The sequence below is a fragment of the Molossus molossus genome, unplaced genomic scaffold (genome assembly GCF_014108415.1).
Source record: "Molossus molossus isolate mMolMol1 unplaced genomic scaffold, mMolMol1.p scaffold_m16_p_2, whole genome shotgun sequence".
Taxonomy (NCBI): Eukaryota; Metazoa; Chordata; class Mammalia; order Chiroptera; family Molossidae; genus Molossus; species Molossus molossus.
The window spans coordinates 1,830,681-1,853,356 of record NW_023425355.1 but is presented as its reverse complement, the minus strand read 5'-3'; the positions used below and the strand labels follow the sequence as shown (position 1 = coordinate 1,853,356).

At 43.6% G+C, this 22,676-nt stretch overlaps 1 protein-coding gene and 1 non-coding gene across 6 annotated transcripts in view; both read left to right on the top strand.

Annotated features, from left to right (window-relative positions):
- OGT (O-linked N-acetylglucosamine (GlcNAc) transferase) overlaps positions 1-22,378 on the top strand; it is a 49,673-nt gene extending 27,295 nt beyond the window's left edge. For 2 of the 5 annotated variants that reach the window (XM_036271712.1, XM_036271711.1), the window contains 8 exons: positions 2,687-2,812; positions 3,214-3,384; positions 3,506-3,622; positions 3,715-3,885; positions 4,700-4,852; positions 15,887-16,139; positions 16,387-16,510; positions 20,114-22,366. In XM_036271712.1, the coding sequence (XP_036127605.1) occupies positions 2,687-2,812; positions 3,214-3,384; positions 3,506-3,622; positions 3,715-3,885; positions 4,700-4,852; positions 15,887-16,139; positions 16,387-16,510; positions 20,114-20,288 (1,290 nt within the window). In that variant the 3' untranslated portion in view covers positions 20,289-22,366. Of the gene's footprint in view, positions 1-2,686; positions 2,813-3,213; positions 3,385-3,505; positions 3,623-3,714; positions 3,886-4,699; positions 4,853-15,886; positions 16,140-16,386; positions 16,511-20,113 lie in introns of all 5 variants that reach the window. The other 3 variants (XM_036271709.1, XM_036271713.1, XM_036271710.1) reach the window with 3 other exon arrangements.
- LOC118636882 lies at positions 13,823-13,989 on the top strand. Its single transcript, XR_004960840.1, has one exon. It is a non-coding gene; the product is annotated as a U1 spliceosomal RNA (small nuclear RNA).
- Positions 22,379-22,676: the final 298 nt, after the last annotated feature.

The following is a 22,676-nucleotide window of genomic DNA, read 5'->3' as shown; positions in this document are numbered from 1 at the left end:
TTCATGCAGTTCTTGCCATCATTAACTGTACAGCAAGATCATTTACTGTTCATTAAGTGCAAATGGATCATCATAAAGACCTTCATCCTCATGTTCACGTGGAGCAGGCGGGGGGTGGGGGGGGAGGAAGAGGATGGGCTGATTTTGCTCTCCCCGGCGGAAGGGGTGGGGGGTGGGAGGCGAGGCAGGCATACTCGTAATTTTTCAGAAATACATTTGTGATTTCTGCCTGCAGGTTTTGCTTTTTCATTTCCCTCAAAATGTTTTACGTGGTACCCAACCCTTCTTCCACTGTTTGCTTTCGTTTTAGTGCCCGTATCATAGAAGGGCTCATGTTGTCAGAGAAGTGCAAAGCAGTCTTGAATAACTGGAAGGCTTCCGCAGATCGCCTGATGGCCGTTTGTTTGGGGCGCTGCTTCTACGTCTCCCTCACTGTCGGGCTCTGCTTCGGAAGCGCGCATCTCCAGCAAGTCAGCTTTTGTTCATTCCTCTGGTGCGGTGCCTGTTAGCTGCCTAACCTCTCTGAGATCCGTATCTCCGCCCTTCAGCCCCTCACCTTCTTGCCAGATCCAGTCTCTTCCACGATTTCCTTCTTGACTGTCGTGAATCCTGTGAAATCATGCGCTGCTTCTGGACAGTTTTCTCCAGCAGGGATCGATTGATTCCGGCTCGATGGCTTTCCTGGCTCTTGCTCTACCGGTGTCCTCTGTGGGGTGGTCCAGACCCGCACGATGTTCTCTCAGTCGGGGTTCTCTTGAATACAGCTGACAGATCTTCCCGTAGAGGACCATGTGCAATGAGCCTTCGGAGTCCTTATGACCCCCTGATTTAGAGGCTGAATCAGAGACATGTTTGGGGGCAAGCAGTCCATTTTGACCCCTTTGGTGTTGAACTCATGGGGTTTAACACCATGCTGGCAAGGTACTTAGGATTCTCATTGTCCAGGTCTTGTTGTAGAACCAAAAGACTGGCAGCTGGTGTTTATCTTTTCCCTTTGAGGCTGGGGGGAGGTGAGGGTCGGGGGTTAGCCGAGGGTAGTCCTGATCACACATGACGGCTTTTGCACGAAGCAGAGTTTGCCTTGTCCCTTCCTGCCTTAAAACCCTGGTGCTCACTTCTCTTCCTAATAAATGTCATTTGTGGCCTTTCCCCCAGAATAGGTGCTTTCATCTGCATTAAAAACCTGTTCAGGCCCTGGCCAGTGTGGCTCAGTGGCTGAGCATCACTCCACGCACCGAGAGGTCACCGGTTCAGTTCCTGGTCAGGGCACATGCCTGGGTTGTGGACTTGATCCCCAGTAGGGGCGTTTCTCTCTCATCAATGTTTCTCTCTCTCCTTTCTCTCTAAAATCAATTTAAAAATATATTTAAAAAAACAACAACAAACCAACCTGTTCGGGCAGATAGCCTTTCTCCTCAATGATTTTAATGGCGTCTGGGAACTTGTCTGCTGCCTCTTGGTTGACGGAACCTACTTTTCCCATTGTCTTGACATTTTAAAGCCAAACCTTTTTCTAAAATTATCAACCCATCCTTTGCTAGCATGACATTCTTCACCTTTAGATCCTTCCCCTTCCTTTTGCTTGAAGTTGTCATAAAATGACGGCTCTTTCTCGAGTCACATTAGAGTGCACAGGCCTGCCTTTTTTACGGCAGCTTGGCGCCCACATCAAAGCCGCATTTTCATAAAAGTGCAAGGGTTTTGAGCCTGCTGGCGTAGCTGCAGAGATGCTTCGTGAGTTCCCTTTCCTCCTCCAATGGTTCTTGCAGCTGGATTCGTTTAGCTTGAAAGGCAGCCAGCCATGGCTGCAGACCTCAGTCTGCGGCGGTGCATGCCAAGCAATTCAGCGTTCTCTCGGAGGGTCACGGCTTCTCTCTGCTTCTTGGGAGCACTTTCAGCATCACTAGAGGCACTTTCAGTGGGTCCCATGTGTTATGCAAGGATAACGGTGTTGCACTAAACACCACGAAAAGGACGCGAGAACCGTGAGAGATCGCTTTTGAGTGCCGCGCAGTTTGCCGGAGTGATGAACCACTCGCAGACGGTTAGCATCACGCGGCGTTGTCAGCAGACACTCACAACAGTTGAGCTCACCGCAGTAGCAACAAGAAGTGGCCATGCATTGACTCCAGTGGTACCAGCTGTACTGTGGTGAATTTCCTGCAGTTGTGACATAATACCACATCTTTATGTTCATTTACATCTCTCTCAACTGCAGACGCAGTCATGTGCAGTCTAAGTGTGAAAGTTTGGATCGCTTTTAACTTTTGATAATGTATTTTTGTACATTTTTATGGTCGTAAATGATAAAAGAGGCTAGTTCGTATCTAGATATATTTTCTGCATTCACAGCATAACTTTTTCTAAATTGTTTTCAGTAGTTCTAGGCCATGTGATTCGTCTGTGAGTTTTTTCAAGTTGTCGCATTTCTCCAAAAATTTTTCCAGTATATTTATTGGAAGATACCGGCACTGTTTAAACCCAGATTGTTCAAGGGTCAGATATGTTCTGTTTCTGTCATGCTTTGGGCCCATTTTACTGGCACGTAACCATATTTCCCCCTGCGTTAACATAATTTGTGTTCTTGCCACTTGTGTATCTGGGAATCTGAATTCTGTTTCATGCCATTGAAGCTAATAATTTGTTTAAGATTATGCATAGTGAGTTCTTATTTTTTATCCCATAGATTCCATGCAACGGAAAAGCAGCTGATCGGATCCATCAGGATGGTATACACATCCTTGTGAATATGAATGGTTATACCAAGGGGGCTCGAAATGAACTCTTTGCTCTCAGGCCAGCTCCTATTCAGGTAAAGGAATTTATAATTGCTCACAATGTTTATTTGGCTAAAAAGACAAGTAATGTGCTTTTTTCCCCCTCTGGTTACCTGGCATTGGAAACAATAGAGCGGGCGTGGCTGACTTAAGGGGAAAAGGTGCAGTTCTTGAAATGCACAGGGACAGAATTCGGAGTGTAGAACGCAGTGCCCACAGTACATGTATACAGAGACATGCATTCCATAGTTGGGCATAAATTGCTGTTCCTTGTCTTGTAAATTGGAAAACCAATTTAGCAGTTGCATTAGTCTAAAATATTATTTGATTGTAGTTGGCTAACGAAGTCAGTCCTCTGTTTGTTTACTTATTTAATTTTGGACCCCTTGGATGAAGGTTCTTATTCAGTGTTTGGTCTTTTTTTTTTTCTCCTTAGGCAATGTGGCTGGGATACCCTGGAACTAGTGGGGCGCTTTTCATGGATTATATCATCACCGATCAGGAAACCTCACCAGCTGAAGTTGCTGAGCAGTATTCTGAGAAACTGGCGTATATGCCTCATACTTTCTTTATTGGTGATCACGCTAATATGTTTCCTCATCTGAAGGTAGGTAGAAGAAAAGTGCCGTGGGAGAGTCGCAAGGAACTGCAGTCATTTATTTTCTTGCTGTTGTCCCTATGTATGTATCCTAAAAGACACGTCTGCAACTTTTTCTTTTCCCGATTAGAAAAAAGCAGTCATCGATTTTAAGTCCAACGGGCACATTTACGACAATCGGATTGTTCTGAACGGCATCGACCTCAAAGCATTTCTTGATAGTTTACCAGATGTGAAAATTGTCAAGGTCAGAACCTGGGCAGTGTTGTCATTGAAATAAAGTTACCTGCAGCTGGGATCTTTTCCCTAACGATGCGTTTTGTGCCGTTTATCTTAAAGATGAAATGTCCTGATGGAGGAGACAATGCAGACAGCAGTAATACCGCTCTGAACATGCCGGTTATTCCTATGAATACGATTGCAGAAGCCGTTATTGAAATGATTAACAGAGGCCAAATTCAGATAACAATTAACGGATTCAGTATTAGCAATGGACTGGCAACTACCCAGGTGAGAAGAGAATAATAGAGCGTGATGTGTACCACCAGGTATACATTCATCTCCTTGAAATCTCATAGTAACTCTAGCAGGTAAGCGTACTTATCCCCGTTTTATAGACGAGGAAATGAGATCAGTGGAAATTGGCATCTTATATAAGTTTGTCTGATTTTAAAATCTCAATTCAACCAGCAGGTTCTTCTACTAGTGAGAGTCTACTGTGTTCAGATCTTGTTATTTCCTGCGGTGGCTTTACTCTTTAACAGTGATGAACTTGGTTCTGTAACTGACTCTCCTCTCCCTAGCTAATTCTTACTCCTCTTTAAGACCTTCAGTTCAGAGCTCCTCCAAGAATTTGTTCCTGTCTTTTTTTTTTAATCTTGTTCCTTTATTGATTTTAGAGAAAGAAGAAGGGGGAGAGAGAGAGAGAGAAACATCAATGAGAGAGAACATCGATTGGCCGCCTCCTATATGTTCCCCACTGGGGATCGGGCCCACAACCTGGGCATGTGCCCTGACCTGTAATCGAACCAGCGACCTCTTGGTACGTGGGTCGACGCTCAACCACCGAGCCATACCACCAGGCTTGTTCCTGTCTTTATCCTCAGATTTCTTTAGATAAATACCCAGAAGTGGGATTATTGGGTCATATTGGTATAACTTTTTTCTTTTTAATTTAATATGTCATGAATACTTTCTCTTATACTTCAGTGACATAACTCTTAATGGCTATACCATTTTGCACGTTAAGGATTCTTCACTGATTAAAAAATATCGGACTACGTTAACTTTAAAAATAATCATCATATTCTTTTTCTCGTTCTAGATCAATAATAAGGCTGCCACTGGAGAGGAGGTTCCCCGTACCATTATTGTAACCACACGTTCTCAGTACGGCTTACCAGAAGATGCCATTGTGTATTGTAACTTCAATCAGTTATATAAAATTGACCCTTCTACTTTGCAGATGTGGGCAAATGTGAGTATATGTAGATTCGTTATTAATATCTAGAGACTGATAAAGATTCTGTATACAGGTTGTCTTATTGAGGCTGCCTCCCACCCCATTCATGAGCAACTGTGCTCATTTATTCTTTTTTAAAAAAATAATTTACTTTCCAGGTACAGTTGACATGCTATGTTATATTATTTCAGGTGTACAGCATAGTAATTAGACGTTTATATACCTTACAAAGTGATTACCCCAATAAGTTTAGTACTCATCTGACATCCTACGTAGTTACTACAATATTGACTGTATTTCCTGTGCTATACTTTACACCTCTAGGCTGTTTTTGTAACTGGGAATTTGTACTACTAAACTCCTTTCACAACTTTTTCACCCATTCCCCGAACCTCCCTCCGATCTGGTGACCATCGATTTTTTTCTCTGTATCTATGAGTTTGTTTCTTTATTTTATTCTTTAGGTTCCACATGTAAGTGAAATCATGTGATTCTTGTCTTTTTCTTTCTTTTTTCATCGTCACCTGAGGAGAGTCTTGTATTTATCTTCAGATAGAATGGGAGGGAGAGGGGGGGAAGAGAGAGAGAAACATTGATGTGAGAGAGACACATTGAGTGGTTGCCACCCACACAACCCCAATCAGGGCTGGGGACAAACTGCAACCAAGGTACATGCCCTTAGCAGGAACCGAACCCGGGCCTCTCTGATATGTGGGCCGATGCTCTAACCACTCAGCCAAACCAGCCAGGGCTAATTCTTGTCTTTTTCTGTCTGATTTATTTTACTTAGCATAATAATACCCTCTAGGTCTAGCAATGTTGTCGCAAATGGTAAGATTTCGTTTCTTTTTAATGGCTGAGTAGTATTCCATCTTAGATATGTAAGGCATCTTTATCTAATCGTCTATTGATGGACCCTTGGGCTGCTTCCTTATCTTGGCTATTATAAATTATGCTGTGGTGAACATAGGGATACATAGATATTTTTAAGTTAGTGTTTTAGATTTCTTCTGATAAATACCTAGAAGTGGAATTGCTGAGTCATATGGTAGTTCTATTTTAAATTTTTTGAGGAACCTCCACACTGTTTTTTTATAATGACTGTGCACCAGTTAGTAATCCCACCAACAGTGCACGAGGGTCCCATTTCTCCACATCCTTGCCAACACTTGTTGTTTGTTGATTTATTGATAATAGCCATTCTGACAGGTGTGAGGTGATATCTCATTGTGGTTTTAATTGGCATTTCCCCAATTGATTAGTGATGTTGAGCATCTTCTTGTATGTTTGTTGGCCATTTGTATGTTCTCTTTGGAGAAATGTCTGTTCAAGTCCTTTGCCCATTTTTCAATTGGATTGCTTGTTTTTTTGGTGTTAAGTTGTATGAGCTCCTTACATATTTTAATCCTCACCTGAGGACATTTTTTTTTGTTTTGTTTTGTTCAGTTAGAGTGAGAGGGAGAGAGAGACAGAGAGAGAAACATCGACATGAAAGAGACACATCGAGTGGCTGCCACCCGCACGACCTAACCAGGGCCGAGGACAAACTGCAACCGAGGTACATGCCCTTAGCGGGAACCGAACCCGGGTCTCTCTGGACCGCAGGCTGACGCTCTAACCGCTGAGCCAAACCGGCTAGGGCGAGCTCCTTACATATTTTAGATGTTAAGTTCTTATTGGATGTATCATTGGCAAATATCTTCTCTCATTCAGTAGGTTGTCTTTTTGTTTGTAGATGGTTTCCTTCTCTATGCAAAAGCTTTTAGTTTGATGTGGTTCCATTTGTTTATTTTTTCCTTTGTTTCCCTTGCCCAAGGAGACATATTAAAAATATTGTTAAAAGGCCTGGCTGGTGTGGCTCAGTAGTTGAGTGTTGACCAATGCACCAAGAGGTTGCCAGTTCGATTCCTGGTCAGGATACATGCCCAGGTTGTGGGCCCGCTCCCCAATGGGGGACATGCAGGAGGCAGCCAATTGATGTTCTCGCTCATTGATGTTTCTCTCTCTCTCCCTCTCCCTTCGTCTCTCTCTCTCTCAAATCAATAAAGGGAAAAAAATGTATTAAAAAAATATTGCTAAGAGCAATGTCAAAGCGTTTACTGCATATGTTTTCCTCTAGGAGTTTTATTGGTTTGGAACTTACATTGAAGTATTTAATGCATTTTGAGTTTATTCTTGTGCCTTGTGTAAGAAAGTGGTCTAGTTTCATTTTTTTGCATGTATCTGTCCAGTTCTTCCAACACCATTTAAAAAGAGACTTTCTTTACCTTATTGTTTATTCTTGCCTCCTTTGTTAAACATTAATTGACCATATAGGCATGGGCTTATTTCTGGGCTCTCTATTCTGTTTCATTGACCTATGTGTCTATTTTTATGCCCATACCATGCTCTTTTGATTGCCTATATAGCTTTGTAGTATAGTTTGATATTAGATAGCATGATACCTCCAACTTTGTTCCTTGTCAAGATTGCTTTGGTTATTTGGGGTCTTTTGTGGTTCCATAAAAAATTTTAAATGATGTATTCTATTTCTGTGAAACATGTCTTTGGTATTTTCATAGGGATTACATTGACTCTAGGATACTTTGAGAAGTATGGACATTTTAATAATGTTAATTCTTTCTATCCATGAGCAATAGTATATGCTTCAAATTATTTGTGTCGTCTTTCATATCTTTCTTCAATAACATAATTTTCTGAGTATAGGTTTTTTTACCTCCTAGGTTAAATTTATTCCTAGGTATTTTATTCTTTTTGATGCAATTGTAAGTGGAATTGTCTTCTTAATTTCTCCTTCTGATTGTTTGTTATTGGTGTATGAAAGTGCAACCAATTTCTGAATATTAATTTTATATTCTGCTACTTTACTGAATTCATTTATCAATTCTAATAGTTTTTTGGTGGATTCTTTAGGGATCTCTCTATATAGGATTATGTCCTCTGAAAATCATGACAGTTTTATTTCTTCCTTTCCAATTCAGATGACTTTATTTACTTTTTATTTTTTGACTGCTATGGCTAGGACTTCCAGTACTATATTGAGTAAAAGTGATGAAACTGGGCATCCTTGTCTTGATCTTAAAGAAAAAGGTTTTAGCTTTTCACCATTAAGTATAATGCTACCGTGGTTTTGTCATATATGGCCTTTGCTATGTTGAGGTATGTTCACTCTATTCCCATTTTGCATCTATTGACATGATCATAATATTTTTATCTTTTCTTTTTTTTAATCCTCACCTGGGGGTATTTTTCTGTTTATCCTCAGATAGAGTAGGAGGGAGGGAGAGAGAAACATCGATATGAAACAGCCACATTGACTGGCTGCGTCCTATGCGACCCCGACCAAGGCTGTGGACGAACTGCAACCGAGGTACATGCCCTTGACCAGAATTGAGCCCGCAATTCATTGGTCCGCAGTAGGGAGCGTGCAGGAGGCAGCCAACCAATGTTTCTCTGTCATTGATGTTTCTGTCTCTCTCTCCCTTTCCCTAACTCTCTCCCTGAAAATCAATAAAATATATTTTAAAAAATAAAATGTATACATTTTAAAAAATTAAAGAGAAATGTTTAGTAAAATGTACATCCAAAGTCATCTGGTCCATAGTTTTGTTTGTTGGGAGTTTTTTTTATTACTGACTTGATTTTGTTAGTAGTTATTGGTGTGTTCAGATTTTCTGTTTCTTCCGGCTTCACCCTTGGAAGATTGTATGTTTCTAGGAATTTATCCATTTCTTCCAGGTTATCCAATTTGTTGGCATATGATTGGTTTCAAGCGTACAATTCTATAATACATCATCTGTGTATTGTATTGTGTGTTCACCACCCAAAGTCAAGTCTCCTTCCATCACTATTTATAACCCCTGTACCCTCTTCTACATTCTCCCACCTCTTTCTGGTAATCACCATACTGATGTCTGTGTCTTTGAGTATTTTTTTTTAATTTTTTTTCTTTATTGATTTTAGAGAGACAGGAAGGGAGAGGGAGAGACTGAAACATCGATGAGAGAGAACATTGGCCGCCTCCTGCATGTCCCCCACTGGGGGTCGGGCCCACAACCTGAGCATGTGCCCTGACCGGGAATCGAACTGGCGACCTCTTGGTGCATCGGTCAACGCTCAACCACTGAGCCACACTGGCCAGGCCGAGAATTTTTTTTTCTTCTTAATCTTTTCACCTATTTCACCCAGCACCCCAATCCTGCTCTCCTCTGACAGCCATCAGTCTATTCTCTGTATCTGTGAGTTTGTTTCTGTTTTGTTTGTTAGTTTATTTCGTTCATTAGATTCCACATATAAGTGAAATCATATGGTATTTGCTTTTCTCTGACTGGCTTATTTCACTTACATAAGCTCTAGGTCCATCTACGCTGTTGCAAAAGGTAAGATTTCCTCCCCCCCCCCCCCCCATGGCCAAGTAGTTGACAGCTTTTTTATCCACTCATCTACTGATGGGCACTTGGGCTGCTTCCAGATCTTGGCTGTTGTAAATAACACTGCAGTGAGCATAGGGCTGCATATATATCCTTTTGAGTTAGTGTTTGGGGTTTCTTTGGCTATGTTCCCAGTGACCCCGTGCTCCTCAGAGAGCCTTTGCAGCTGAGATATCCATCCTGAATCCCAGCTGCTGCCTGAGGAGGCGGGGCCAGCCCTCTTCACATCTCTGCGCTTCCTACCCATCTCACTGGCTTCTGCAAATCCTTGGTTATCAGACTTTGGTTCAGCTAGTCTGCAGTTGGTCATTCAGGTTGATTGTTCTATATTTTAGTTGTGATTCCAGTTTGGTTCTGGGAGGAGGTGAGTGTAACATCCACCTACTCTGCGGACATCTTGGATCACTGTCTTTTCATCACTGAATATTTTGTGCCAGTGTCTTCTGGCTGCAAAGTTTCTGTTGAGAAATCAGTTGACAGTTTTTACAGGAGCTCCCTTGTAGGTTATTAACTGATATTTCTCTTGCTACTTTTAAGATTCTCTTTATCTTTAACCTTTGGCATTTTAATTATGATGCGTTTTGGTGTGGGCCTCTTTGGGTTTGTCTTATTTGGGAGTCTCTGTTCTTCCTAGACTTGTATGTCTATTTCCTTCACTAGGGTAGAATAATTTTGTTATTTTCCCTTCAAATAGCTTTTGAATCCCTTGCTCTCTCTCTTCTCCTTTTGGTACCCCTATGATGTGAATATTGGTATGCTTGGTGTTTTCCTAGAGGTTCCTTAAACTGTCCTCATGTTTTTTCAATCCTCACCTTATTGATTTTATTGAGGGCGATGGAGAGAGGGAGAACGAGAGAACGAGAAACATCAATAGGTTGCCTCCAGTATGTGCCATGACCAGGGATTGAACTTGCAACCTAGGTATGTGCCCTGACCAAGAATCAAACCTGCAGCTTTTTGGTATATGGAATGATACTCCATCAACTGAGCCACAATGGCCAGGGCAAACTATCCTCATTTGTTTTTTTCATCCTCACTCAACATTTTTCCATTTTTTGTTCAGATAGAGTGGGAGGGAGAGAGAGGAAGAGAGAGAGAGAGAGAGAGATACATCGACATGAAAGGGACACATCGAGTGGCTGCCACCCTCATGACCTAACCAGGGCCGGGGACGAACTGCAACCAAGGCACATGCCCTTAGTGGGAGCCGAACCCGGGTCTCTCTGGTCCGCAGGCTGACACTCTAATCGCTGAGCCAAACTGGCCAGGGTTGTCCTCATTTTTTAAGTTATTTTTTTATTTTGCTGTCCTGGTTAGGTGTTTTCTACTACCTTGTCATCTAAATCACGGGATTCATTCAGTCGTCTTCATCTAATGTGCTATTTATTCCATCTAATGTATTCTTCATTGCAGTTATGTTTTTATTTCCTTATGTAAGTTCTCACTGAGTTCATCCATCTTCCCCTAAGTTCAGTGAGCATCCTTATCACCAGTGTTTTGAACTCTGTATGTGTGAGATTGCCTCCATTTGGTTTAGTTCTTTCTCTGGTGTCTTTTTTTTTTCCCACTTGGGACATATTTTTTTGTCTCCTCATTTTGGTTGCCTCCCTGTGTGTGTGTGTGTGTGTGTTTGTTTTTTTTTAAATCCTTACCTGAGGATGCTTTTCCATTTATTTTATTTTATTATTATTTTTTTTGTATCCTCACCCGAGGATATTTTTCCATTTTTTGTACAGATAGAGTGGGAGGGAGAGAGAGAGAGAAACATCGACGTGAAGGGACACATTGAGTGGCTGCCACCCGCACGACCAACCAGGGCCGGGGACAAACTGCAACCGAAGTACATGCCCTTAGCGGGAACTGAACCCGGGTCTCTCCGGACCGCAGGCCGACGCTCTAACCGCTGAGCCAAACTGGCCAGGGCTTTCCATTTATTTTTTTTTTATTTATTTTTTTAGATGAGCTGGAAGTGAGGGAGGGAGAGAGAGGAACATTGATGTCAGAGCAACGCATTGGTTGGTTACCTGCCGCACAACACCAGCTGGGGCCGGGGATCAAACCCACAGCCCTTCAGTCCATGGGCTGATGCTCTAACCGCTGAGCAACACTTGCCAGGGTTGTGTGTGTCTGTGTATGAGGTAGATCTGTTCCATCTCCTGATACTGACAGAGTGGCCTTATATAGCAAGTGTCTTGTGGGGCTCAGTTGCACAGTCTCTCTGGTCACCTGAGCTGGGTCCTCCTGGGGTGTCCCCTGTGTGGGGGTTGTCCCCTCTTGTTGTAGTCATGTAGTCATGTAGGCATGTCCGTTGGTGCAGTTGACCCTCAGGCTGACAGCTGTGAAGGCTGGCTGTGCTTGCCACCGACGAGCTGTTGTGTGTGGCTGACCCCTCCGAGCGGGAGTTGCTTTCGCAGGACTCAGTTCTAGCGGAGTCCGCCCTTTGGTTGCTTCGGTTCTGGAGCTGGCTGGGTGGGGGACTGATGCACTCGGAAGCAGGGCACCGGACAACTGGTTACTAGGGTGCCACTGTGGTTCAGGCCGAGGACAGCCGCCGTGTGCCGGGCCACAGTGTATGCCGAGGCCAGCGCTGCTCGTACGGGCTCTGGGCCTTGGAGAGAGTGTTGCAGGAGCCCAGGGCAGCCGTGCGTCTTGTGGGCCTTGGAGAAAGTCGGCAGCACGAGCCTAGGTCAGCCACCGCTCATGTGGGCTTGTCCTTGGAGTGAGTCCGCTGCATGAGCGGAGGCAGACCGCTCCTTGAAGAAGCCACCGGAGGAAGCTCGGGCCTGCTGCAGAGGCTCAGCGGGGCCAGGTTCTCAGGGAATCACGGGCAGGAGGAACAGAGCGAGCCGGGTGACAGGAGGGCGAGCATTTGGCATCTGCCTCCACTGGGCTGGCCGGGTGGCAGGAGCTGCACAGAACAGTGGTATCTGCCACCGCTTCCGTGGCCAGAGAGAGTGGCCCTGACCACTGCCCCTCCAGCCCGCACCCCGAAGATCGTCCATTTAGCTCCTCCCCAGATGTCCCTGGCGCTTTTCCAGCTGCTGCCCTGGCACTGGAGCTTAGAGTGAGCGAGTTTCTGTGCCAGCCCTTCAGGAGCAGCTGTCTCGGTGCTTCGCAGCCCGTTTTCACAGTGACATGTTCGGGGAGTTCTCAACCCTGCTGTCCTGGGCTGTGGAGCCCAGTGTGGGCCTGGGACCCTTAGCACCTCGTGGGGACCTCCACAGCCAAGATGGCCTTCCTGTTTCTCAGTTGCTGCACCGTGGGCGTGGGGCCTGTCTGCTCTACGTGTCTGCCCCTCCTAGCAGTGTTGATGTGGCTTCGTGACATCCTTATTTATAGGACTTCTGTTTGCTGCACTTCAGGTGGTTCTCAGTGGTTATAGGAGGAGGAAATCTCAGAATTTACCTACTCTGCTGTCTTCACCGGAAGTCTGTTGTGCTCAATTTGAATCTTCAAAAGAGTTGTGACTGTTTCAGCCATCTTTGATTTCTCCTTCCAGTGTCTAAATGACATCTTATGATTCTTTTTTTTTCTCAACATTTTATTTTTGTGCGTTTTTAAAAATTTTTATTTAATTTATTTTTGTTACAGATGTTTCTCCCCCCCGCCACTGTTTCCTCCCTTCCCCCCCCTCCCCGCCCTGTCCCCAGCTTTGTTGTCCATGTCCATTGTTCATGCACACATGCATTTAAGTTCTGTGGTTTATCTCTCCCCCACCACCCCCTCTTCTGGGGATTGTCAGTCTGTACCCCACTTCCATGTCTCTGGAACTACCCCATTCCTCAGACTGTTATGTTCATTATATTCCACAAATAAGTGAGATCATATGATACTTGTCTTTCTCTGTTTGGTTTGTTTCGCTTAGGATGACACTTTCCAGATCCCTCCATGTCGTCTCAAAGGATAAGAGATCTTTCTTTCAGCTGCATAGTATTCCATTGTGTATATGTACCACTGCTGTTTTATCCATTCGTCTACTGATGGACACTTGGGCTGTTTCCAGATCTTAGCTATTGTAAATAGTGCTGCTACGAACATGGGGGTACATATATTCTTTCTGATTGGTGTTTCAGGCTTCTTAGGGTATATTCCTAGAAGTGGGATCACTGGGTCAAATGGAAGTTCAATTTTTAATTTTTTAATTTTTTAAAAGTTTTTATTTTTTCTATCCTCACCCAAGGACATTTTTCCATTTTTTTTGTTCAGATAGAGTGGGAGGGAAAGAGAGGAGAGAGAGAGAAATGTCGATGTGAAAGTGACAAATCGAGTGGTTGCCACCTGCATGACCAACCAGGGCCGGTATATGCCCTTAGCGGGAACTGAACCCAGGTCTCTCTGGACCGCAGGCCGACGCTGTAACCGCTGAGCCAAACTGGCCGGGGCCAATTTTTAAAGTTTTGAGGTAACACCATTGTGTTTCCCATAGTGGCTGCACCAGTCTGCATTCCCACCAGCAGTGTACTAGAGTCCCCTTTTCTCCACACCCTCGCCAACACTTGTTGTTTGATGATCTTATGATCCTTTTAAAAGTATGTATTCAAAACCCAGGATGATGCCACTTCCGGACCCGGGAGATACCATGCTCACGAAGGTGGCTTCCCAGGGCGAGGCTTATCTGTTGCACTCCAGATGTGCAGACCCTGCAGTTGCCCCACGTGTGGGAAACCCGACTGCACGATTGATCATTTGTGGCAGTGGGGCCTGCATTTGTGTTCTCCCCAGAAAAAAACAGGGATGAGCGAACTTCTTCCTGAAAGGCCAGCTGGTGAAAAGGGTCAGTTTTGCAGTCTGTGCTCACTGTCACATCTCTTCAACTTTGCCATTGTAGCAGGAAAACGCCACAGGTGTGTGTACATGGATGAGCGTAGGTGTGTTCCAATAACATCTGACTGACAAAAACCAGGCAACATGCAAGGTTTGGCTCACAGACTGCAGTTTGCCAGCCCGTTGTCTAAACTAACAGCAAACGTTGTCATGCTTATTCACCCACGGTTAACATTCTTGCAGTATTGTGGAGACACAACCAGGAAGGAATCCATTTGTGACATCAGCTGTCAGTCAGCTCATCGGACCAGTGTGCGTAAGGAGCACCGCTGAAGGGTCTACCCTTTGGTATCCGTAATTTGTTCATTTTTAAAAATGAACTTTTAGAGAGAAAGGGGGAGGGAGAGAGAGATGTTCCACTTATTTTTTTATGCATTCATTGGTTCATTCTTATATGTGTCCTGACTGGGGATCGAACCCGCAACCTTGGCATATTGGGCAACGCTCTAACCAACCGAGCTCCTTGGCCAGGGCCCTCCACAATTTGTTCTTATTCAATAGAGCTGAAATGGAGATGATTCTTGGTTGATTTCTTTGCTGATTAATACCTGTTTGTTTGTTCATTTTTTTCCTTTTGGGGGGGTGGGGGAGAAGAGGAAGCAGGTGAGCACAGGCTTATTATTCCTTAATCTTCACTTCCCAATATAAAAAAAAATCTGATAACTAAATGACACGTTTATTTGGCGGCAAAACTACCTAAACTACTCTATTTATGGTCTTTTATTTATTCCATGTAGTGTGACTGTTCCGACACCTCGGTGCAGAGATACTAATGTGTTTTTTACAGGGAGTTGCTGCTGAGGGTATAATGTAATATACATGCACTGTACAACTTTTTTAAAAATCTGAACTATTCTGAATTCTGAAACTTGTCTCTTCCTATGGCTTTCAAAGAAGGGGTGGTGGGCTAGTGAGGTGCATTGAGTAGATGCAGATTTAAATCCAGGGCTGGCAAACTTTGGCATCAACACAGGCAGTGAGTCAAATTCAGTCCACTTCCCGCTTTTGTAAATCAAATTTTGATGACACACAGCCTTACCTACTTGTTTACATATTGTCTATGGCTGCTGTCCAGTGACCCAGGACAATGGAGCCTGAAGTTTGGACAGAGTCTGTGTGGTTACAAAGTGAAAAATAATTTGCTCTCTAGACTTTTACAAAAAGTCTACTGTCCCCTGAGTAAGCACATAAAGTCAGGCAAGTGTGAGCTAACTAGTTGTCAAGGCATGGCGGGAGATTTAAAACGTGAAATGGAAAATCGCTCTCTTTTTGACAAAATCACTGCCAGCCTCAGATTGTGCCAATTCATATCTTGTTTTGTATCTTTTTACATCAGTCTCTGCTTTCTTTTAACTCTCTTTGGGGATAGCTTGGCAGAACAGGAACCTAAAATTCTGTTGCTCTGATTCATGTATGTGAAGGAAAGACTTCAGTTCATAGGAGGCTGCTAGCTGGTGAAAAGGGTAGTGTGGTTGAATTATTAGAGATATATAGGAACCTTTCTTTTATCTTTTTGCACTTATCTTGAGGTAGAGCAGGAAGGAGAGAGGGAGGGAGGAAGAGAGAGAAACATCAGTGTGAGAGAGACACATCGACTGGCTGCCACCCACATGACCCCAACCAGGGCCGGGGACAAACTGCAACCGAGGTACGTGCCCTTAGTGAGAACCGAACCCGGGCCTCTCTGGTCCGCAGGCCAACGCTCCAACCACTGAGCCAAACCGGCCAGGGCTATAGGAGCCTTTCTTGAGAAGGGCAGGGCTTCTATTAATTATCATTCTCTTCCCTGTTTTAGATTCTGAAGCGTGTTCCCAACAGTGTGCTGTGGCTATTGCGGTTTCCTGCGGTGGGCGAACCTAATATCCAACAGTACGCACAGAACATGGGCCTCCCCCAGAACCGCATAATTTTCTCACCTGTCGCCCCTAAAGAGGAGCACGTCAGGAGAGGCCAGCTGGCTGATGTCTGCCTAGACACTCCACTCTGTAACGGCCACACCACAGGAATGGATGTCCTGTGGGCTGGGACACCCATGGTAACTATGCCAGGTGAGCTGCTGATAAATCATGGCAATCTTCCTTGTTCTTTCTAGAATCTCCTTTACGGGAGGTAATTCCAGGTGCCCTTGTGTCTCCTAGAAGCCACATTTGGGGGAGAATGATGAAAAGTAAGACTTGTTCTGAGCACTGGGCTCCAGTCTCCTCATCTGGGTTGTGTGGATACTTAACATGAATAACATTGATGATCACGTGCTATTTGCATTCTCGTGAGTAATTGTTATCTTCCCTGTTGCAGGAGAGACTCTTGCTTCTCGAGTTGCGGCTTCCCAGCTCACCTGTTTAGGTTGTCTTGAGCTTATTGCTAAAAATAGACAAGAATATGAAGACATAGCTGTGAAACTGGGCACCGATCTAGAATAGTAAGTAACTTGGCCATGAACAAATCCTATGATAAAGTAAGGGGAAGCAGGAAAGTGTAGGGAGAACATAGGTGCTATGAAATGAAGTAATAAAAGAAGGGTAATATAAAAGAAGCAAATCAGTTGTATGATCTCTGGATGGGAGGAGAACTTTCTAAACTTCCATAAATGAAGTGATAGATAGGTTTTACTCTGTAAAGAGTAAATGGCTGAATGAACATAACTCAAAAAAAATTAAAAGGCAAATGAGAGGAGAAAAATCTTTGTTTATGTCAACTATAAATAGCCTGGCTATATAAAGACTGAAGCACATTTACATTTAAACTCCCTTAATGGGGATTTTAACTTACAAGGAAATGACCATACAACTCACTGAAGTAGAAATGGAAGTTAAAATAACATTGAGGCATACCCGTTATATGCCTATAAAACAAAAGGTTTTTGATATGCTGCCTATGACGAGGGAGCATCGAGGTGCTGGCCTTTTTTTTTCATTTTTAAAATTTTTGTTACAGATGTTTCTCCTTTTTTACCCCATTGACACCCTCCTCCCCTTCCTCCCCGCCCTGTCCCTGGCTTTGTTGTCTGTGTCCATCAGTTATGCGTACATACATGTAAGTTCTGTGGTTTCTCTTCCTCCCCCCGAACCCCCTCTTCTGAGGGTTGTCAGTCTGTACCCCACTTCCACGTCTCTGGGTCTACCCTGTTCCTCCGGCTGTTATGTTCATTATATTCCACAAATAAGGGAGATCATGTGATACTTGTCTTTCTCTGCTTGGCTTGTTTCGCTTAAGATAATCCTCTCCAGGTCCTTCCATGTCATCTCAAAGGATAAGAGATCTTTCTTTCTTACAGCTGCATAGTATTTTCCACACACTGGTCAGTGGACTGATACACCCCTTCCTCAAAGTTTTAAGATCTTTAAAAAAAAAAAAGCCAGAGCTTTGACCCGAATAATGCCACCTCTTCACAAGAGCCCAAGAGGGGAAAAAGGCGTAACTTAAATGCCCTGACTGGGCAGGGGTTGGAGGGAGGACGCGCAAATGAGCGCTGTTCTGTCCAGGCGACGGGAAGTCGTGCTGGTAATTGAGGCTGCCCTTGTGCCTATGACTCCTTTTTTCCTTTGTGTTCCAAGAAGCATAGTGTATAGAAGTTTAAAGAGGCACTCTCTTTGAATCAAGTTGCCTGATGTGAGAGAGACACATCGATTGGTTGCCTCCCACATGACCCTGACTGGGGCCAGGCATTAAACCTGCAATCCAGGTACGTGCCCTGGACCATGAATGGAACCCGTGAACCCTTCAGTCCGTGGGCCGACGCTCTGACTGCTGAGCCCAACCTGCCAGGGCTGGGCGAATTCGCTTCTGCGTGCCTTGCTTTTTCCATCTGCAAAACAGGGATGAACGATAGTACCTACCTTGCAGAGATGTTCTGATGATTAAAAAAGGTGTTCTGTGTAAAACAACAGTTCTTGGTACGTAGTCAGCATTCAGCAGAGGTTAAGTATTTTCAAATTTTCTCCATTGAACATCATCTACATCTAAGGAAAAGGAGCAAAGATTTTGAGCCCTAGTGTTAAAAAAAAGTAAGATTCATGTCCGTCATCCCAGAGATAACTACAGCAAGTAATTTAGTGTCTTTTGTTTTTTGTTTTTTGACTTTTTGGAACTTAGTTGATTTCATACAATACTTTTTCTCATTACTTTGTAATGAAAACTATTAATTGTATAATAAACCCTAGATACCTGTCGTCTGGATTCCACCACTGACATTTGCTGTGCTTGCTGTCTGTCCACCTCTCTATTCTTTTCCATCCAGCAATCCATCTTATTTGATACATTTTGAAGTAGATTGCAGATAGATATCAGTACTCTTCTCCCTAAAAACTTCAGAATATGGGCATCATTAATTAGGGTTCAATATTTTTTTTGAGGCAGAATACACGAATACAGTACAATACGCAAATCTTACATTAGTTTTGCGAAATACCTTTATAACCCAAACCCCTAACAAGATACAGAACACTATCACTCCAGAAAGTTCCTTCATGCCTCTTATTCAGTCCTTCAACTACCCTCAGACAACCACTGTTCTGAATTTCCCCCCACCATCATTAAATTTACCTTAGACAAATGGAGCCATACAGTATGTACTCCTAAAGACTTCTTTCACTCAGCCTAATATTTTGAGATTCATCCATGTTGTTGGCTTGTATCAGTGTTCACTCATTTTTATTGCTAAGTAGTAGTTCTTGTATGGACGTACCATAGTCTAACCATTCTCGTGTTGGCATACAGAACTTAAAAAATCGAGCACACTGCCCATCTGGTGTGGCTCAGTGGCTGAGCATCAACTCATGCACCAGGAGATTGCCAGTTCGATTCCCGGTCAGGCCACATGCCTGAGTTTCTGGCTCAATTCCCAGTAGGGGATGTGCAGGAGGCAGCCAATCCATGTTTCTCACGTCGATGTTTCTGGCTCTTTCTCCCTCCCCCCCCCCCTCTCTTTTTTTTTTTTTGGTACGTGCCCTTAGTGGGAACCGAACCTGGGACTCTCTGGTCTGCAGGCCAATGCTCCGAACGCTGAGCCAAACCTGCCAGGGCTCTCTTCCTCTCTCTTAAAAAAATCATTAAAAAACAGATTAGCCCTGGCCAGTTTTGCTCAGCAGTTAGAGCGTTGGCCAGCGGACCAGAGAGTCCCGGGTTGGGTTTCCGCTAGTGGCATGTACCTCGGTTGCAGTTTGTCCCCGGCCCCGGTCAGGGTCATGTGGGTGGCAACTACTCCATGTGTCTCTCTCACGTCTATGTTTCTCTCTCTCTCTTTCCCCTCCTCTCCCTCCTGCTGTGTCTGAAGATAAATGCAAAAAAAATGTCCTCAGGTGAGGATTAAAAAATTAAAAAAGAAATAGAGCACAAACGTATTTTTATTTGGAAAGTAGCGTTAATATGGTCATAGTTGGGTTGAGGCCAGCAGAGAGAGAGAAGCACAGCCATTCACTAGTTACATCACAACAAACACTAAAGCCATTTTTTATCTTTATTTTTTCATTTTGTTTTTGTTGGTTCTTTTTTTTACGAATGTTCCTCAGTTGTAGTTGGCATCCAGTATTGTGTGTGCCTTAGCTATTGTCGGTGGTGCTTCGTGAGCATCATTGCGTGGCCAGGTGTCCGCAGCCCTGATGATCGCTTTCGAATAGATTTGAAAGTGTTTCTGACTGGCAGAGGGTTATGCAAACGGCAGGTTCTTATTACGCACATCACTGACTTGCTTACCAAAAGAGTAAGCAGTTCACATTCTAACCAGTGGTATGTAGGAGTAGTCATGTCAGATTTTAAAGGGAAAAATGAGATGAAATGGGGAAAGCGTGGTACCACTTGGATATACTTGTTCAAGAAAGAACCAAAGTTTTTCAGAGGATGCGACCGCCGATTGATTATGTGTTAGCATTGTGCTAGGTGTGACCCTCTCCTTTTTCTGCATTGAGGTGAGATGAAGTTTCGTCCTGTCTTTTACCAAAGATGACTAGGTATTCAGGGGAGCTAGTTCTGGGTTTCTGCTCTGTGTGTAAACTTGGCTCCCTCTCTCTCTCTCTCTCGAAATTAGCCTGAAGAAAATTCGTGGCAAAGTCTGGAAGCAGAGAATATCTAGCCCTCTGTTCAACACCAAACAGTACACAATGGAACTAGAGCGGCTCTATCTACAGATGTGGGAGCATTATGCAGCTGGCAACAAACCCGATCACATGATTAAGCCTGTCGAGGTCACTGAGTCGGCCTAATGACGGTGCACGCAGGAGAATGACCCCTCTACCTGAGCCTCAACCTTCAGGAAAGGGAACTCGAAAATGTGCTTCTTACTTCCCTGTATAGTATGTTGCAGATGGGTGACAAATAGTGATAATAGAATAGCACAGCCAGAGTTGCTTCGTGCATGATAGGAAGAGACACAGGAGATGGGAAACTGCTGTTCTCCACGGAATCGCCCCCGAATTTGGCAGCAACCCGACGGTGCATAGATCTGGAAGGTCTGCTCTCCCTTGGTCTTCATGGGATGGTCAGTGCGGAGGGGACACCCAGATTGTCCGGCTGTTTTGATTCCATTGCTTGATCGAGTCTTCGGGATTAATTTTTTCTTTATATTTTGGGTATTGGAGCTTTTAAAAATGTTTGGTTTCAGGTGATTTTATTCATGTGAAGTGTATATGATTCTCTTGAGATAAGGCTTTAAGCTAAAATGTTGCTCTTTGTTTTAGTTTCTGAACTCTACAGATTAATGGGAACTTCACTGGTGTAGTCTTTTTATAGGTTTTATAAACCACTTGAGCCTATATCAGTCGTTTGAGTGTCCGACGTAATGATTGGAGCTATCAGTACTTTTTTGATTTAGATGATGATTCTAATTTTTTTTTCTGGTCCATTTCCTTCCCCTCCCCCTACTTTAAACTTTCTCCTGTAACTCAGCTAACAAAACCAAGTCTGATTCAAAACATCCCAGAGTGTTTCTCTAAAACACATCATCCAGTGCCAAATGACAATTTTAGGAATAATGTTAATCATGAAGGGCAGAGTTGTACTGTCATTGACCATAATGCGGATTTTTGGGGCCTAGTTTTGATCTATCTCACCAATGTTTTCCCTCCGGCTGCCCCTCTATGCTGCTTCCCGAGTGATAGTGTGCGATAAGGTTCTGACCTTCCTTTCTAAGGTTTGTGTTTTCTTTTAAGTGAGTCCTGTTCTTCCCATTTCTGTCAGCAGAAATGAAATCCCAGGTAAGTATAAGTATTCAAATATTTGCTCACTCAGTTAAAGTTATTGCGAATACGTTAAATAACTTTAATCCAAAACATGTTATAGGTAAAAAGCTCTGAAGGACCAGGACCAGCTGTGTCTATGAATAATTCTTTTTCAGGCCTTCTAGGGTATTAAATACTAACTGTCTTCTGGACTTGGTCTTGAAGTGTGTGGATTCAGCCTTAGCAGTAGCCAGCTGCGCTGCTAGTTGATGTGGAATACAAATTAGACTTCAGGCCATCTGGAGCTTGAGTTCTTGCTATTAAAGATCATAGGAATAAAATGAGTGCATTTCAACACATGATGGAGGACTTGAGGCTTAAACAAACCAACATATGAACATATGTTTTGTCTTGCTGTGCTGCACTCCCGCTACCCAGTGACAGTAACAGGTCATTTTTGTCTGCTAGTAGTGTCCTAGATTAGAGTGTCTTCCCAAAGCACCAAGGCAGCGTGCTCCTTCTGTAGTCGCAGCTGATGCCTGAATGTATCCTAGCTGACAAATTCTCGATTAATAAGAACTTGAATTTCTGAAAGTCTTACTGTTAACCAAAATCTGAGCAAGGAGTCTCAAATGTAACTTTTAGCCAGAATTATGTGTCGATGAACTGTGTATCTTTTAACAGTGTAAATCAAGGAACATCAGTTTAGGGATTTCTTAATTTATTTTTTACCTGATTGAAATATTAAAGGTCGCCGGCATGGTTGCAGCTAAACTGATGTCTGGAATTCACCAAACTACTTAATGTGGATTAGAAAGATATACTTCTAGTGCCCTCGAGGCTGTGCTCTGACAGCCGTTTTACATAGCACATCGTTCCTCCGATAGGGATGAACTTTTTCCTGGCACGAAAGTAGCCGCTCTGGTTAAAGCTTTGCTCGTTGTAACAGGCTTTGGTTTCCGGGTTACATGTCTATGGAAAACTTAATTATGAATAGAGATATTGATATTACTGGAAACTAATTGTTTTTTCTATTATGCTCTGCTTTATCAAAAAAAGTAAAACATTTAAATTGTGCTAAGGAAATCAGATGTTGTCTTGTGATCTTTAAATAATAAACGAATGATTTGCCCTTACTATGGCTGATGTCGTTTGTGTTCTGTTAGATTGAGTGTTAAACAGAATAATCCGGCCATCCGGTGATGACACCCGCATCTGAACAGCTCCTAACTACAAAGGACCAGATTTCTCGGGGGCAGCTATGAGATTAAGGATTATTTTGTTCTCAGCCCAGTGTGCTAGAGGGTGGGGTTGGCACATGACCCTTGAAGACGACAAAGCCTGCGTCTCCCAGCACACCCGATCGCGCGTGTTCCTGTTTGCTCAGGACTGCTGCGGCCTCACTACCCTGTGGTCTTGTTCCTCACACAGATT